The 17,476-nt window shown below is 40.3% G+C and overlaps 1 protein-coding gene across 1 annotated transcript; it reads left to right on the top strand.

Moving 5' to 3' along the window:
* The first annotated feature begins 392 nt into the window (after positions 1-392).
* On the top strand, positions 393-15,611 carry rp9 (RP9 pre-mRNA splicing factor). Its single transcript, XM_034160653.1, has 6 exons — positions 393-676; positions 826-856; positions 965-1,094; positions 7,836-7,927; positions 8,395-8,456; positions 14,734-15,611. Exons 1-6 carry the CDS (start codon positions 528-530, stop codon positions 14,945-14,947), a joined length of 678 nt encoding a protein of 225 aa, XP_034016544.1. The 5' UTR covers positions 393-527; the 3' UTR covers positions 14,948-15,611.
* The last annotated feature ends 1,865 nt before the right edge of the window (positions 15,612-17,476 follow it).

The raw sequence follows: 17,476 nt of genomic DNA, 5'->3' as shown, positions 1-17,476 counted from the left end.
TGATTTATTATTATTATTTCTTCTGTGCTGCAGCTGTTGTTGAATGGATATATAAAATACAGTATGTCATGAATGCAGTTACAGATATGAGACTGGCTTTAGATGCAAATGTTAAATTATGTGCCATTGAGGAGCAAAAATCTTTTCATTCTAAATGACCTCAGCAGGAAAGTTTAACTGCAGGTGTGATTGGATTTTGTCTTCTGGAATCCTGCTATTTGTTTAATTAAAATATATAATAAGAATAATAAAAAAATAAATAAAACTACAGGCAGTTTGTAGTTTGTATTTCTGAGGTAGTTTTCCCAGATGCAAAGAAACTTTACAGCGCATGTCCTGCAGGTGGCGCTGCACGTTTACGCTGCACCACTCGACTGCCGAGGAAGATGACCAAAGAATTGTTTTGCTAGGTTTAGCCGTTTGCTAGCACGGTGTTCGTTCTTCCTCACGAAATTGTTTAAAAAGAGTTTTGAATGTTTTTATCACTTCTGACTCGGTGAAGCACAAGACAGAAACGCGTCAGAACAATGTCAGATAGAAAACGAACGAGGGAAAAAAAGGAGGAAAGACGTGACCACAAAAGACAAAAAGTATCCAAACAGGATTTGGATAAACTCAAGGCACAAACGAAAAAACTCAACCAAGAAGTACAAAAACTGAAACACGTCGAGACCTTGTGAGTAATCTCAGTTTCTAGACTCACAAACTTGTATATGAATTATGAATGTAAAGTCACTCCTCACGCTAATTTTAGCCCCGTAGCTCAATTTAATGTGTTTGCTTCACTTTGAGATTTCTGCCTCATCTTTTTTTTTCTTCGTGCAGCTATGAGAAACCTCCACCAGGGTTTATAAAGGTAACGTTAAAGCACAGAAATGACGTTTGGGCATAGAGGTTTTAAGGTACGGTTTTAACCGTATGTATAGAAATGCACGCCATTGGTGATGAAAAGTTTATTTTGCAGGAACATGAAGAAAAACCAGAGGACTGTATTCCAGCTGATCCAGGGAATGAAGAAGCCAGGAATTTCCTAGCACATGCACCCACCAAGGGGCTGTGGATGCCCCTGGGGAAGGAGGTGAAGGTGATGCAATGTGAGTATGCACATTCTGCACGGGCTGGACTGAAAGGCGCAAGACGTGCAGGAGCCACAAATATTGCAGGACGCATTAAAAAAAGGCAAAGGTTATACGCCCAACCGTTGGTCAGATAAATATAATGTCTTAACTTATTCGCCCAACCGTTTTGCAGATAAGTCATACATTGAACGTTACGTGCACGACCGTTGGGCAGATAAATATAATGGGCCTCATGTATCAACGTTGCATACGGCGATATTTGAGCGTATATGGGGTGTACGCCAAAACGGCTGCGCTACTTGGTATTTATCAATGTGGTCATTGGCGTACGCTGCGCTGAAAATATACACCAGGTCGAGAGGTGGCGTAAATTATACACCAAAATGAACCAGCGCTGGAATCCACATAAAAATGAAGATGATCAACATGATAAACAGTGCCATTATACAAATCAATGCATATGTTACATAAATTTCCTGATTATACTACATAATAATCAATACAAATCCCACTGTTGCGGGATTGTTATGGAGCACGATCCGTGGCCACAGCGTTAACAGGAAGGAAAGCGCTGCTCGCCTTTTTCTCCAAACGTCGAGCCTGTAGCCAGAGCAGCGCTGAGCTTAACTTCATGTGGTGTGATCGTTTTAGACTATGAAATTGATAACAACTGTAGTTTCATCATTCCCTTAATTCGCCCGTGCTGCAGCCAGGTTTTGTCGTCTCCATTCGGTTGTCACAATAAAATAAATACAGAAATACATTTAAAAAATAAAGAAATCTGACAGATTAGGCGTGTCTTATTAATTGAGCGAGCAAATATCCACGTCAAGAATTATCGACATGTGAAAAGAGAATACAGTGGTCCCTCGCTATAACGCCGTTCACCTGTCGTGGCCTCAGAGTCTCGCTGAGTATTTAGTCCAATTTTGCATGCCTTTTTTTTTTACATTCTGTGTTCTGTGTTCTGCGTATCTATTTATAAGAATCTTGTTGCCCAGAAGGGAAAAGAGCGCCAACAACTACTTATAACTGTGTTTGTCACACGGAAACACACACCTGCTGCAGCGAGATGTGAGTGGAAAAAGGTGCAGCGCCAGGACGCAGAGGCCCGATCTGTGACATACTGGTCAGTCACTATTAATAATTTCTTATGTGTCCGATCTCGTTCGTTGATCGTTAAAATTAATTCGTTAGTTCTAAATGCCATCATTATTTATAGGAAAACGTTCTATTTTTATTTCTCAAACAAATGTTTGGGCCTGAAAACAGTTTGGTATTATTTTCCTACTAAGGTTTGAACTTTGAGAGTGTTTACACATGAGAGAAAAGTGAGAAAATGTTCATGCCTGATTGAGAAAGTGTATAAACTGTGTAGTGAGGGGTTTTACAGCTTTGAAACGTCTATAATAATTGTAAAAAATAAAGCTGACTACGTCGCAGTTTCGCGTATTACAGGCTATTTTTTTAGAACGGAACTCCAGCGATTAATGAGGGACCACTGTAACACTTTATTGATTATATACTACAAAACAATTGATACGACAGCCGCTTTTGACGCTCTATTGGCACGCATCGTGATTGGTGGAGTTCTTTTTCATTGCTGTCTTTCCGGCTTCTATGTCGTAAAATGAGGGTGTGTCTGAAGCGGAGTCTGAATATTTATGGGCGTGTTTATTATAATTACGATCGTTTCCACCCGCCGCATTTATCAAGATCACGTCAGGCGTACGCTGGAAATGGGCAGGTGCGCACTGCTTGATACATGTCACGGCGACTTTGGTGTATTTCAAGTTTACGCCGTAAATTTACGCCACAAGTGCGCAACATTGATACATGAGGCCCAATGTCTTATCTTATTCGCCCAACCATGATCGTGTTTTTGACACGTTTTGTGCATCTAAACTACGTTTTTTACACCTCTTTAAGGCTCTATTGCGGCGTATCTTTGACACATTTAATGGCGTTGTCTTTAATTACTGCGAGAACACCGCAATGGATGAAAACAGACAAACTTCATAAGCATTTTGAATGGAAGCCTGTTAACGACGAAACCGTTTTTGAACAAAATGCTGCTTGTTGGCTGTAAGATGGTGTTAGTTTGACACTGTTCCCTGGGTGTGATGAGCCAAACAGAACCACTTTAGATCACAGCTCCTCCGCGGGCTGCGAACCCTCCCGCAGCCGGCGAGAAAATATTCGCCTTTTTTCCCCTCCTGCGTTGAAACCTGAAGTGAGCTTACAAGCGTGCTCATTGGTCGGTTGTGGTTGGGCGTATATGCTCGCGAATTTACTTTATTGACCCTATGGTTGGGCATATAGCCACTCCGAAAAAAAATGCTGGTGTGCCGTGGTGGCTGCTATTTTGCTGTATTACATTACTAAGCAGATTTATAACATAAAACTGTCAAGAGAGGGAATAAATATAAGAGTAAAGATGATTGTATATATAATTAGAGCAGTAAATTGATCAGTCCACATGAACGCTGCGTATTGACTCCTCGTGCAGTTATTACCACCAGGTGCTGCCGCTGATCCACGACGTGAATTCTGCATTCCAGAACAGGCATCCTGCTTATGATCTCTGAGACCTACTCACGCATGTATCTGCAAAAGTTCTAATCTGTTCTTCACAAACACCTGGAATGTTTCTCACATCTGTAGGATTCAGGAAAAAAATTAAATCATCAGAGGGATGACAGCCTTTTTCAAACTAAAGACAATCTTTTCAATGCCAAATGGCCTGTTTGTAGATATGTGACCAAAAAAATTAAAGTTAAAGGAATTGTAACAGAAATGGTGTGGTTGGAAAGAGCTTATAGAGATCTTCAATTTGGTATTTAAATATTTGTTCCATGTCACATATGAAGAAAGGTATGAGCATTTGAAAGTCGGAAGATCTTGTTAATTTACGTCTGTGTGCTTAAGGGAAAAACATGGATCATAAAAATATGCATGTGAAGGCTTCAATCACAGCCAAATTTAACAGAAAGGTACATAATCACATGAATTATGTTCTGTATTATTTGAAAACTGATCTTACCTTTACGAGCGAATGTTTTCGACGCAATTTTTCAATTCAATTTTTCACAGAATTTCCTAACTTCTACTTGTCACAGGAATACCGTTTGAAAACAAGTTTGCGGGGGGAATTTCATCTACATCATCAAATAGGGAGATTCCTGATTATCAAAAAATAAACGCATTCCTCGAAGCGCGGACTCAGCACTCTTGCCCGGAAAGTCTCGCAAGCAGGTGCAGCTGATACAGCTATAGCAGCGGACGCCATATTTAGGTCATACACGCATACTTATGTTTTGAAGATCTTTGTCATATCATTAGGATGACTGGTGAGAAGTGACATCTCACAATGTTGGAGAACATTTTAGAGGCAGGTCTGTGTATTTGACCCAAAACTGTATTGTGGGGTTCACAAGGTCATAAACACATGAGGGACACATTGTTGATGATTGTTGTGCCCCTGTCTGTAGTGATACACAACATCTGATGCTCATGGAGTGTACGAATGTTTGCAAGATTTTCTATGATGGTCTCACACGTGTGATGGAGCATTGTGCCGCTTTATAAAAATACATTTTTATATTTAAACACTTTTTATGTACCCTGTAGGGATAGTCCATGTACTACCAGTGTATCAAACAGTAGATCACAAGTTGATCGTAACAATATTTCACTTTTGAATCCAGCCCTATTTAAAATTCTTCAGAAGATTCTGGCTGGAATTACGCAGTTGCTGGGAAAAACCACTTATTTGCCCCAATAAATATATTATCTTCATGTCACCTGGAATGTGTGCGGGCATTGTAGGCAAAAATGCAGCAGAAGCTTGATGCAAAACATGCTTTCACACATTTTTCAGTTTTATGTACTTAAAACCCTCCGTTTTATTTTTCCGAGATGGAGCTAAGATGTTTGCGATGCTCATGTTAACAAACGGTAACGTCAAGCTCTATAAAAATTCACCTTTGATGATGTGATACTGTCATTCTTGTGACGGGAGCAAATTAGTGGCCCTGCCCTAGATCTCCCTCACTATCAAAATTGAATTGATTCACTCTAGACCAAAGGGCCATCTCCCCCCCCCAAAAAGATCATAGAAAACAATTCACCTTTTTTTAAGTTATCTTTCTTTAAAAATCTTTAAAAACAGACACACAAATAAACAAGGGTGATCACAACTTCTGTCCACCAGTGTAGGTTTAGCATGGCCTGCGGTACGTCACCACATCTGAGAATATTATTTGCCATGTTCCATAACAAAGCATTTCTTAGTTTTCACATTATCCTGCTGAGTCTATACATTCCTTGGTTTGAGCTAAGCAGCTTAACTTTTACATTGAATGCTCACATTTATACATCTAATAGCCTGGAAATATTTTTTCTGTCAACTAAAGGCTATTTTTATACCAACTGCAAACAAATATTTGGGGTGGAGCCATACTAGGAGTCACTGTCTTTCCTTTATATTAGTTTGTAATGAAGCTTGTAAGTGCAACATATCTTAAAGCATTTGGACAATGGCAGCAGCACACCATATGAAAAGGTGCATGAAGGAAAATAATTCTGGTCTGACATAGTCTGAAAGGTAATTGGACGTTGTGTTTAATTAATGCATCAAATATCAAATGGTACGATATTGACATTGTAAGTAGAACTCATCCTAAATGGCTATATGGATTTCAGTGAACCCTCATACTGTGGTAGCACACCATGAAGATGCCCAATGTAGGCCTGAGGCCCGTTAGTTGTTGACGCTGGATCTTGTAGCATGACACAGGGCGTCTTCGGCTCCCCCTGGAGTGGACGCCAGTCTAACATGAGTTATTTACCCAGCCAAAGCCAGACTAGGACAATGCAGATGAAGTGTCTTGTCCAATAACAGATTGTTAGCGTGACCGGGAATTGAGCCCAAGACTACGTATTCCTTATCCCACTGGGCTGCCTGTTCAATGTGAGGATGTGCAAGAAGGAAAAGAATTCTGGTCTGACGTCTTCAAGGGGCAATAACTGGACTTTTGATGTTTTTGATACATTGATACAATTCATTACCACGGATATATAATGCATTTATTTGCACACATTTTATCCTGCAATTCTTTCATGGTGCTATGTACTTATTCTTTTTTATTATAGTTACTCGTATATCTTTAGTTGTATCTTCATGAGAAGCAGTCTAACTTATTAAGACATTCCTGAAAGCCCTCCACCACCACGCAACCCCCCTGAAGATTCTGAAAATTATGCAAATCTGAGATACAAAGTGGCTGTGGACATGGTTTAATGTGCTTTTTAGAACATTATAAAATGTCACTTTTGGTTCAGTACAGAATTGATTTTAATCTCTAATATTGCTCATTTGGGATATGGTCCTGTAATATATAGTTTATAATATATATTTTAATTTTGTGTGTGTGTTTTAATCATGGTGTTAGATTGGTTTTGATTGCATTATTTATACCACTGAGGGTTATCCTTGGATTCAGAAGCCACAGCAGCATTTATATTTGAAGAACTGTAGGTGGGAGTAAACCTCCACCGTGAGTGGGCAGCCTTCTTCATATGAGACAGATGTAACATTGACATTCAGCACCACCTCCATCTTACTGATGAACATGAGGGGTTAGTGATTAATAATGTCATTTGAGTCTGTTCATTTGTTTAAAAAAATACATTATTTCTTGCCCACTCATTGCTTCATCCCACTGGGAGTTATGCTTACACATGAAGCTTATTCATGAGTTCACATTTGTTATGCAGGATTTGAGCTCTTGTACTGCTTAATTCTTTTCAGAAATATTTGAATGTCTTTTTTTTTTTGTAGCATGAGGAGAATTTGTGAGTTCGACATGAAGCAACTTGGTAAACGTTTTGTGCTTGACATCTTTCAGTAGTTTGTGTATTCAAATCTATATTCACTGTAGTTGAACAACCAGTGTCAACAAAATTCTTAATTGTCAAATAGGGCTGCAACTAACAATTGTTTTTAGAATTGACCAGTCTGTTTATTTATTTTTAATTACTCGATTAACTTTACAAAACTTGTGCCAAATCAACATGCACATGCATATCGGATCTGCTGTAGCAAACAAAAATAAGCTGAAAGCGCTTACCTCTTGTTTATTTTCAGATGACTTGATTATCTTCTAGTTAATGTTTTGCAGCAAAATTCCCACAAAATACTTTCCGCAGGATTGTGTGTGGGACTCAGTGTGTTACTAGAGTTTAAGAATGTAAATGGACTCCATTTTTATAGAGCTTTTTCCATCTGCATCAGGCGCTCAAATCGCTTTACAATGATGCCTCACATTCCCCCATTCAAACACAGACACACTCACACCGATGTCAGGGTGCTGCCATGCAAGGCGCTCACTACACACCGGGAGAAACATGTAACTGCTGTAAAACGATCAGAAAGTAAGGGTTTATGTCTCTGATTTACTCTGATTCTGTATGCAAACTCTCTTTTATTGACAACTGCACCTGCTCCTAAATCATCCAGCAGGAGGCAGTGTTCAGTAGATGGCAGGCAGGTCTATGGAGTATTGCATATTGCTGTGGTGCATCAAGTTCAGCCTTTGTAGTTTATGTTTCACTTATCTTCCTTCTGTCACTGCATTTATCTTCCTTCTGTCACTGCATAGAAGCAATGATTGCATCCACCAATTGCAGATGGCATCTCTGATTTCATCACTGAGCAGAGGTGCTACTATTTAATATTTGTTGTTTTTGCTGCAGGCTGGAGATGTAAGCGCTACGGCCACAGAACAGGAGACCGGGAGTGTCCATTCTTTATCAAAGGCAACCAGAAACTGGAGCAGTTTCGAGTGGTGAGTCTGTTAGATGCTCGGAAAGATACAGAACGAGTATAACAGTTAATGATCTGCATACAAAGAATGTGGCTTGTTTGTGTCGAGGAGCTGCGACTGTGCCCAAAAGTCATGTCTGACATCTGGCCTGACCTCAGCCACTGAATTCGGAAATTTATATTGAAAAAACATGTGGGAAGCAGACACAGCATGGTTTGGTGCACATGTAACGTGCTGTAGGAACAGAAGTATCACTTATACACAGCCTGTGCAATGAAGGCCATGAATGCAGCTGTTTCATGTTTTCCTGCTCCGTCTTGTCACGTGGAGGTTTTTAGGAATGCTGACCTGGTGCTGCACAATGGCAGGAATGCGTCAAGTTTGGAAAATATTACACTGATGTATGTTTGCTGTTAACCACCTTCCTCATCGCTGCTAGTGGCATCATTTTTTTGTTTGTTTGTTTTTTGTCTATTTTTATTTTTCAGGCTCATGAAGACCCAATGTATGATATAATACGAGAAAACCAAAGGAATGAAAAAGAGACCAGGTACTTTTTTCCACCTTTTAAATTGTGTAAATTCTAGAATGTTTCTTGTAGTAAAACAGACACAAGACATCATCATAGCTGGCTGCACTGAGGGAATTGAGTCATACGCTTGAGAGACAGTTGTTTTTGAATGTTTTCTCTCAGCAGAACACAACATTAGCACGTCGTACAGATTCCCTCATGGTTACTGGATCTCTGCTGGCAAATCCTGTTTGACACCAGGATGTTTGAATTGGAGCTTGAGAAGAAGAACTGTAGCTGTGTGCATGTGTACACCGAGCACACTCGTGTGTTTTTGCATGCATTATAAAAAGGTCATTCAAAGGCCACTGCCTCTTTGAAGCCTTAGTTGCCCATCTGTGCCACATTAATTTTGGCACTTTGTAAGGGATCTGAAAAAGCCCAATCTTGCAGACATGCTTTTAAACTGCAGATATTGGGCACCTTAATGTTGGGGGGAGGGAATTTATGCAGTGTGACTTTATGAAAATCTTAGTCCTGAAAATAATTTGGACTAATTTAATATTGCTTTCTACAAAGTGCTTTTCTGAGAGCTAGGGATGGAGAATTAAAAAACTGACGTGCAGCAAAGTGAGCTGCTTTTGGCATTCACTGTGACCAGATTGTTTGGAGTAGAGGCATGGTTTTTAGAGCAGCATGACATTCCAAGAGGGCAGTCAGTAATTTTGATCCACATGATCAATTCCATCATTTGACACTTGCAGAAGAACCATGCTTTCTCAGTCAAACTGTCTTATGGGTAAAACTTTCTGCATATTCTTAAAAGTTAGATTTGATGGTGAAACAGTAGCGATGCTCCTCTGACCCAGCTTTGTTTAGTGTGCTGCGAGAACTATACTTTCTGTTGTTGTGACATTTTACCCAGTTTTCAATTAACTGCTTTTAATGAGCAGCATTGGCTTTGCTGGACACCAGACAAGGGTTTGGTAATGAAAGAACCTGACAAACAAGCTAATTTCAAACTACATATAATTTCAGCTACACCTGCTCCTAATTTCTGCTGTGCATTAGATAAAACTATTCCCTGCATCACGCCCAGGTGAGGGCTGCAAATAATGAGAATTTTCATAATTGATTCATTGATCAATTATTTTCTAGATTAGTTATTAGGCAGTGGTGGGCACAGCTAACCAAAAAGTTAGCTTTGGGTAAATTAGTTTCCTGACATGAGTGGTTGGTTGGTCGGTATAACACACAACTTACTAAAATGTGTGGTGGGTTTTACAAATAAATCTGTATTTGTAAATATGTAATTTTTTCATTTGTTAAAAAAAAAAAAAAAAAAAGCAATTTGAAAACTGAAAATTCTGTTTAAGTGGATTCAGCACTTTTAGCGAATGTGTGGCACTTGGTATTCATACTGCCATGGTGGCAGTGTTCATGGCAGTATGAACAGCATTTACCCATAATGCACTGCGGCATGTGTGTCTAAATGCTAAAACCTTCAAAATTAGTGCATTACTTTAAAACTATAACATATAGCTGATACTTTCACTTTATAAAATGGCAGACATGACATTAATTTCAATAACTTGCCCGGAATTAGTTTGTTTCAAATTTTAACCATAAGTCAAAACTGTCAGCCTGTGCAAGACTTGTGTGATTGCCGCCGAGTCTGTACGGTGTGAAGAGAAATTATCTTTTTTTTTTCCCCCTCCTTCTTTCTTTCTGTCTGGTAGTCAGCTCTCTTCTGTAGGCAGAGGAGAGGCAGAGGCTACCAGACCTCTCATAGCTGTCTGTTTTCTACAAAACATGTAACAGGCAGGCACTAAAACCTTTGATTTCAGACTTCACAAAAGTTTTTAACTGTTAAAAAATATGTTAGCGTCTAAAAATGATCGGACCTAAATTTATCGGAAGGTAATTGGTCCACTGATGGTTTTCAAACTTATCTGAAAAGCTAATCTGCTAATGATGACATTAGCTTCGATAATTAGCAGTTAGCGGATTAGCGCAACTGTGCCCTCCACTGTTGTTAGGTCTGTAAAATGTTAAAAAAAAATAATAAATTGTGAAATCATTGTTTTCCAGAGCCTAAGATGATGCCTTCAGATGTCTTGTTTTGTCCACAACCTAAAGATATTCAGTTTACCACCAGATAGGAGTAAAGCAGCTAGTAATCTAAACCAGAAAATGTTTACATTTAAGAAGCTAAAATCAAAAAATTTGGATTAAAAAAATCTAAAGGATGAATCAAAATAACTAAGGATTAATAATTGGGAGGAGGTCCCAGGGAAGACCTAGGACACGCTGGAGTGTCTACGTCTCTCGGCTGGCTTGGAAACGCCTCGGGGTTCCCCCGGAGGAGCTGGGGGAGGTGTGTGTATGGATCGGGAGATCTGGGCGGCTTTGCTTGAGCTGCTGCACCCACGACCCGACTCCGGATAAAGCGAAAGAAAATGGATGGATAATAATTGTTGCAGCTCAAGCCCAGACTTGTCCAGCAGGTGGTAGCCAAGCTATGTGTAAATTCAGTCACACCTGCTCCTAATTTCTATACTCCATCCAGCAGGAGGCAGACTGGTCTATGGAGTGTACTTTAATTGAGAGAGTGGCGTCAACTCGGAACATGGCGCCATTTTGGTTCCAACTGCGCTGAACTACTGAATGAACTTTTAATGTTTTCAACATTTTTTAAAAATCATTTAACCACATACAGCAACACATCCAGGTACAGGTGCTATAAAAATAAATACAAAAATAGTTAAGCTATCAAATGTACATAAAATTTCAATTTATGATGATTTATTTAATTAATTTAAAGCCTGATTTATGCAGCTGCAGCTTTTTAACTCCATGTCATGCAATGATGTGCGTGACAGTTTTAAAGTTCTCTGTAGCTGGATAATGCTTTATGCTGGACTAATTTGACTCTCATCAAGCTTTTCTTTCTACAGTCATCACCTCCAAATCAAAGATAAGCTGTACATTTTCCTCTTTTACCAACTTTGTGCTGTAAATGTGTGGACTTTTCTGATCCATTATCAAGATATGAAAGAGTGAAAGCAGAAAAGTGTCAAATCACAGCCTTTTGCTGTGTCTGATTTAACAGGTGCATGTCCAGGTACAAAGCATGGTGGGAGACAAAAATAAACGGTCTGGCTTTTAATCACGGAAATGACTCCGGTCCCACATGCGAGGGGTTTAATGGAAATACATTGCGATCGGACGGGACATTTTATCTTATGTGAGTGAAAATCCGTTATACAAAATCTGTTATATACTGCGCTTATTACATGGAAAACAATACAAAAACTTTGGGACTTTTTTGTCCAGTGACTGTGAATATCCGGTTTATACGTTGACGATTTAGGTGAGTTTTACTGTACATGGGACTGAACAATAAATTTACCTCCCTCGCAAAGCTTTGACACCATGCCACACGGCTGACTTTATTTTCCCAAATGAAGGGAATCTGTACATCTTGAAGCCCTTGCTGTGTCTATTTGTGCATCTAAATGCACAACAACCCGGCATTTTCAGTGAATAAATAAATAAAATAGCTGGATTTACATGCAGACACATTAACAGCCAACACTGGTATTTTGGAACCAAGATGGCACCAGGAGTCACATGACTGTTTTTTTTGTTTGTTTTTGTTTTTTACTCATGTTGCCACTCTCTTAATTAAAGCACACTTTGGAGGACGACATACGCAAAACAAACTTGCTGTTTGGATTGATCTGGTGCATCAGATTTACAAGATGCTAATACTTGATGTTTGTGAGTGGACTCATTTATTCTCTCACTGCTTTCACAGGTTATGGACTGGACTGCATGATTTGAATCAGAGCCACAAGATTTGTCAGATCAAATAATTTAATGCTTTTGTTATTATTTAAATCTTAACAGTTCGCCTTTATAGAAAATTTAGGAGAAAAAAATTCATAAGGGTGGTTTTACTGTGGTAGAATTTAATGTAGGAAGACGTCTGATTCTGTGTGACATGATTGAAGCAAATGGACGTTCGTATGTGTGTTCTGAAAAGGCTTCACACACCTGCAGCCTTAATGGGTACCTGTGAGCAGTTAGCAGAAACGTTTTAACATAAATGGGCACTTGGCAAACTCCACAATTTGTAAGTAATGGCAGTAGGACAAAGGCAGGCAGTCTCTTTGAGACTGATTCATCCCCGTCTGGAAAGTGGACAAGACCAGGTGGCAGCAGCCAAGTGGCAGAGACTGTAAACGGCAGCAAGTAATTTCCAGGAACTTAATTGTGGAAAATGAACAAACGTCGGGCAACATTATTAACAGTCCAACTTCTAAGAAAATGATCAGATTATTTGGATCATCAGCACAATTTTATAGTACTGTACTACCTGCAAACAGTTTGGGGTGGTGTATAGAAATCACCCTGTGCGTCCGACCGTCTGTCCGTCCACGTCTCTTGTAAACGCAACTTCTAAGCCAGCTTATGGATTTCAGTGAAAATACGTGAAAGAGTTGCGTACCATAAGAAGTGCATCAAGAAATATTCATATTTGTCAGGTACATGTAGAAACCAACCTGTTGGGCTCTTGAATACAAAGGTTGACCAGTTTGTAGTTCAGAATATGTTACTGGAAAAAGATTTACAACTACAAGTCAAGTCTGGGAGCATGTGCTGGTACCACGCTTCCCTGCGTCCATGACACCGCAAAACCGCCTTGGGTCCTGGATGGCAAACAATATATAATATACGAGGTCTGTTAGAAATGTAACGGACCTTTTTATTTTATGCAAAAAATATATGGATTTGATTCATATGTTTTTATGTCAGCCAAGCTTGAACCTTCGTGCGCATGCGTGAGTTTTTTTACGCCTGTCGGTTGCGTCATTCGCCTGTGGGCAGGCTTTGAGTGAGCACTGGTCCACCCCCCTCGTCGGATTTTTATTGTCAGGGAAATGGCGGAATGATTTGGGCTTTGCTCCATCAGATTTTTTTCAGAAACTGTTAGAGACAGGCAGCTGGAAACCATTCGGAATATTCATTTGGCTTTCGGTGAAAATTTTTTGGGCTTCACAGAGATTAAGGAGTGTTACTACCGCTTTAAGGACGGCCCACAATGGCGCACGGCGCGCCGCGCTTGACAGGCAGAAACGACCATTTCATTTCTAAACGGATGGCTGTATGGCTCCGGGACCATCGTGTGGGCCGTCCTTAAAGCGGTTTTCACTGAAAGCCAAATGAATTTTCCGAATGGTTTCCAGCTGCCTGTCTCTTAACAGTTTCTGAAAAAATTCTGATGGAGCAAAGCCCAAATCATTCTGCCATTTCCCTGACAATAAAAATCCGACGAGGGGGATGGACCAGTGCTCACTCAAAGCCTGCACACAGGCGAATGACGCAACCGACAGGCGTGAAAAAACTCACGCATGCGCACGAAGGTTCAAGGTTGGCTGACGTAAAAACATATGAATCAAATCCATATATTTTTTGCATAAAATAAAAAGGTCCGTTACTTTTCTAACAGACCTCGAACATGCAAGTAACCAGTATGAAGAACAGCAAAATGTTTAACTTAAAATTTTTGCTCATCATTATTTAAGGTAACTTTTAATATGGTCAATTTGGAATGAGTTTCTTTGACTTAACTACGATGACAGAAATGATCTTTTAAGTTCACAAGATTTAACAGAATAAACTGACAAACAGTGGGCTTCATGGCCACAGGACTCTGCGCTTAGCAACAAGGCTTCACAAGCAACTCAAGCCGGTCTCTTTATTTTATGTAGTGGTGATTGTCCGTGTTAAAAGATGCCAACGTGGCCCAAAATAGGAGGTTCAGTGGTCCTCAACTCTATCACGACCCCAAATTTCAGACCTGAATATGCAGGAGTTTTTACACTGTTACTGACAAATATTTTGCAGATCCACTTACTGGCTCAGTTATTACTATGCCCGTTCCACCGATTGCAGGAAACATGGTTTAAAAATTAAAAGTCAGCTTTGTAAAATTTAAATTTTTACTGTCAGCGCAGTGGATGAGTCGTCTGTGAGATTGGCACGTTCGCGGATGGTTTCTTGCAGCCATCTTTGTTATGCAGTTGTTGATGAAGTCACATTGATCTCACGTTCCAGGTCAGGTTGGACAGAAATCTGATGTTTGTGAATTGTGCACTAATTATCACTGACAGATTCTGCTCACGACTGGTTCAACATTTGCTCAGAAATGCTTCACATTCATGTGATCCGTGCTGGCTTCCTCCTCATCTGTGTGCGTGACTCTAATCCTACTTCCTTTTTCCTCTCCTCCCCATCTTCCTCCCATTAGGATCCAGCAGCTGCAGCAGCTGCTTCAGGACACCACCTCCTCCTCCTCTTCTTCTTCCTCCTCCTCCGACTCAGACAGTTCCTCCTCTGATCGCCGCCGCAGCAAAAAGCGGAAGAGGAGGAAGGATAAAAAGAAGAAGGACAAGAAGAAGAAGAAGAAAAGGAAGCAAAAGCACAAGTCTGCCAAAACCAGTGACTCCTCAGACTCTGATTGACCGTTTGAACTTTCAGGCTCCATCTTCTAAATGTAGGGCGATACTGTGAATGAATTAACAGCAATGGTGATTCGGATACGTCCCACAAATACGGGGTGTAGGACACCCTGGAGGCCTCCTTCAACCTGGTTACAGGTTGACATTTGTATATCTTGTGCACCCGCTTTCTTTCTAAACACTTTTTTTTTTTTAATCAGGTGATGACTTTAATTTGTTACGATTTGTGCAGGATTACATGCTTAAATTATTGTGTGAAAGTGTGCCTATAAACATATGTCACAAAGTGACAGTTTAAAGGGCTGCCTGGTGTAAGAAGAGATGATGTTCTTTTCCAGGGTCAATTAGCATGTCAGCAAATGCAGCGTGTCATTAAGAGATTGTATTTACCTCCATAATTTCCATACCTGTCATTTTGCTTGTATTAAGTACTTTGATTGTAGACTTGTGACATGTAGCCAGATATTGGCATTGCTGAGATTTATTTTCCAGACTTACCCAGAATGCTTGTGAGGGGGACATAAATATTTGGGATGATTTGAGGTCAGAATGTGGTGTGTTATGAAAAAGAAAAAAAGAAACCCCACAGAAATGGGGAATGAATGTATGAATACAGCATCATATTTTGAGATTAAAGATGCCTCCTTTCTCTTTTTCGGTTGCAAAAACCAAAGATGTTTATCATTTTGGCCTCAAATTTTCATGCTGATGTTTTTGTATCGAGGGCAAGTCGGACAAGATTTTTCTGTTGGTTTTTGTCCTGGTAGCAGTCTGACAGTGTTCTTCCGCTTCTTCATCTGTAATCTTTCCCATACACAGAGCCCCCGCAAACCTTTTCAACAAATTGTATTTTCAACCAGCAATTAAAAAGAAATTCAGAAAGTCACAGCAGCTACTTCACCGCAGGCTCACTCTTTCAGCTCGGAACTTGAGCATGTCACTTCAGGAGCAGTATATTTTGCAGAGGCATCGCTGTGGGTGCGAGCGCCAAACATTCCCTCTTGGTAATGGCCCCTGCGACAATTACAGTAAACCTACAGGGAAACCAGCAAAACTAGATTTCGATTTAGATTTGTATCTTAGGCTTTCTGAGCAGTTCCAATGCTGCAGGGAGCTCTCGCGCGAGAGAGAAATTACAAATCCATCAAAGTCTGTCAAATTATACATGTTAGTTCAGATTGCTGATCACAGAACTATATTTATTCACTCTATCTCCCCCCCCCCCCCCCCCCCCATCCAATCTCATCTGCTTTCCATGGCAACTTATCTCTTCCCCCCTGTTTTGACCGGAGATAAATCGCCTTCATTGAAACAGTCTGTTCCACGTCGACTTCTCTCTCTACAGCACAATGAATCTCCCAAATGAGTTTCAGGAACAGCTCAGAGGGAGGTTCTGCCACGTAGGGAGAAACTGGTGCAGAGTCTTTATTGAAAGCACTCTGTCTGTCTGCAGAAGGGGACAGGCCTGAATCACTGTCGCGACACATTCATTGTGCAGATTCATGTTTGCATGAACGTGGCTCACTTTAATCCTCGCGGCTAAAGCCCTGCATTTAACTTGTGAATAATCACAGTTGCTAAAACGGGTAAAAGCTGCAGTAATAAGCTCTTAACTGTTGGATGGGTTAGTGAAGCAGCATGTGTCCAAACCAAAGCAATCCATGCAGAAAGGTTGATATCATCCTGTGAATGCAGACATGGATTCTGCTGCACTGTGAGCCAGCATTTTAGTGAATGCATATCGCGGTACATCAGTCTTTTTCAAACCACAACCACTGCTGTGCCGTTTCATATCAAATAACCTCAGTGGGGGGAAAAGTGCCTGTTAATGTTGAGGACTGAGGGAAAGAGTCTGCATGATTATACAGTGATGGGGGGTGTAGGCAGGAATTTATTTATCTTTGTAAGCATTTGCTATCATTTTATTAGCAATCAGTTAATTTGGTGTTTTGAAGCGGTACATTTTCTGACATTTTTGTGGCGGGGGGGGGGGGGGGGTGCTGAAGCATTATGAAGGAGACTAGATTACTTTTTGAAGCACCCTTGGAACCTCTACCACATAAACACAGTAGACTTCCAAATTATTGATGGCTTGATGTGTGAAACTACGTTGCCAGAGGTTTGTGTTGCACCTTGGTTTCTTCAGCTTGAAACTGTGACCTGGGTTTTTCAACTTTCACCTCTGGAACTGAGGTAGGTCTGTCCTTGTTTCTTCCTGTAACCATTTTGAAGACCACAGTCATCTCTCCCCTTAGTGTTCTGTACCACAACGTGGATAGTTTTGAGTTTTTGAGTCTCTGCGTAGCTTCAGTCTTTGTTGCTTTCTACATTTTCCAGGTCTATAATTAGTTTTCTTTCTGCTTGGACGCCAGGTTGTGTTGACATATTCCAGATGTGGTCTTGACATAGCTTTGTACGACGTGGTAATCATGGGCTTGTCAAGGTGATGAAAATGTCTTCTGATTAACACATCATCTGGTTTGCTTTGGTGCTGACAGGATCTTCAAACATGAGATTCTGGTCCACCATGAC

This window comes from Thalassophryne amazonica, chromosome 20 (assembly GCF_902500255.1).
Source record: "Thalassophryne amazonica chromosome 20, fThaAma1.1, whole genome shotgun sequence".
Taxonomy (NCBI): domain Eukaryota; kingdom Metazoa; phylum Chordata; class Actinopteri; order Batrachoidiformes; family Batrachoididae; genus Thalassophryne; species Thalassophryne amazonica.
This window is presented reverse-complemented; position numbering and strand designations above follow the sequence as displayed.

Excerpts from the sequence above, each read along its gene's own strand:
- rp9 (XM_034160653.1), top strand. The coding sequence starts at position 528 with ATGTCAGATAGAAAACGAACGAGGGAAAAAAAGGAGGAAAGACGTGAC. Across the intron at positions 677-825 it reads CTGAAACACGTCGAGACCTT|CTATGAGAAACCTCCACCAG; the intron begins GTGAGTAATCTC and ends TTCTTCGTGCAG. Across the intron at positions 857-964 it reads CTCCACCAGGGTTTATAAAG|GAACATGAAGAAAAACCAGA; the intron begins GTAACGTTAAAG and ends TTTATTTTGCAG.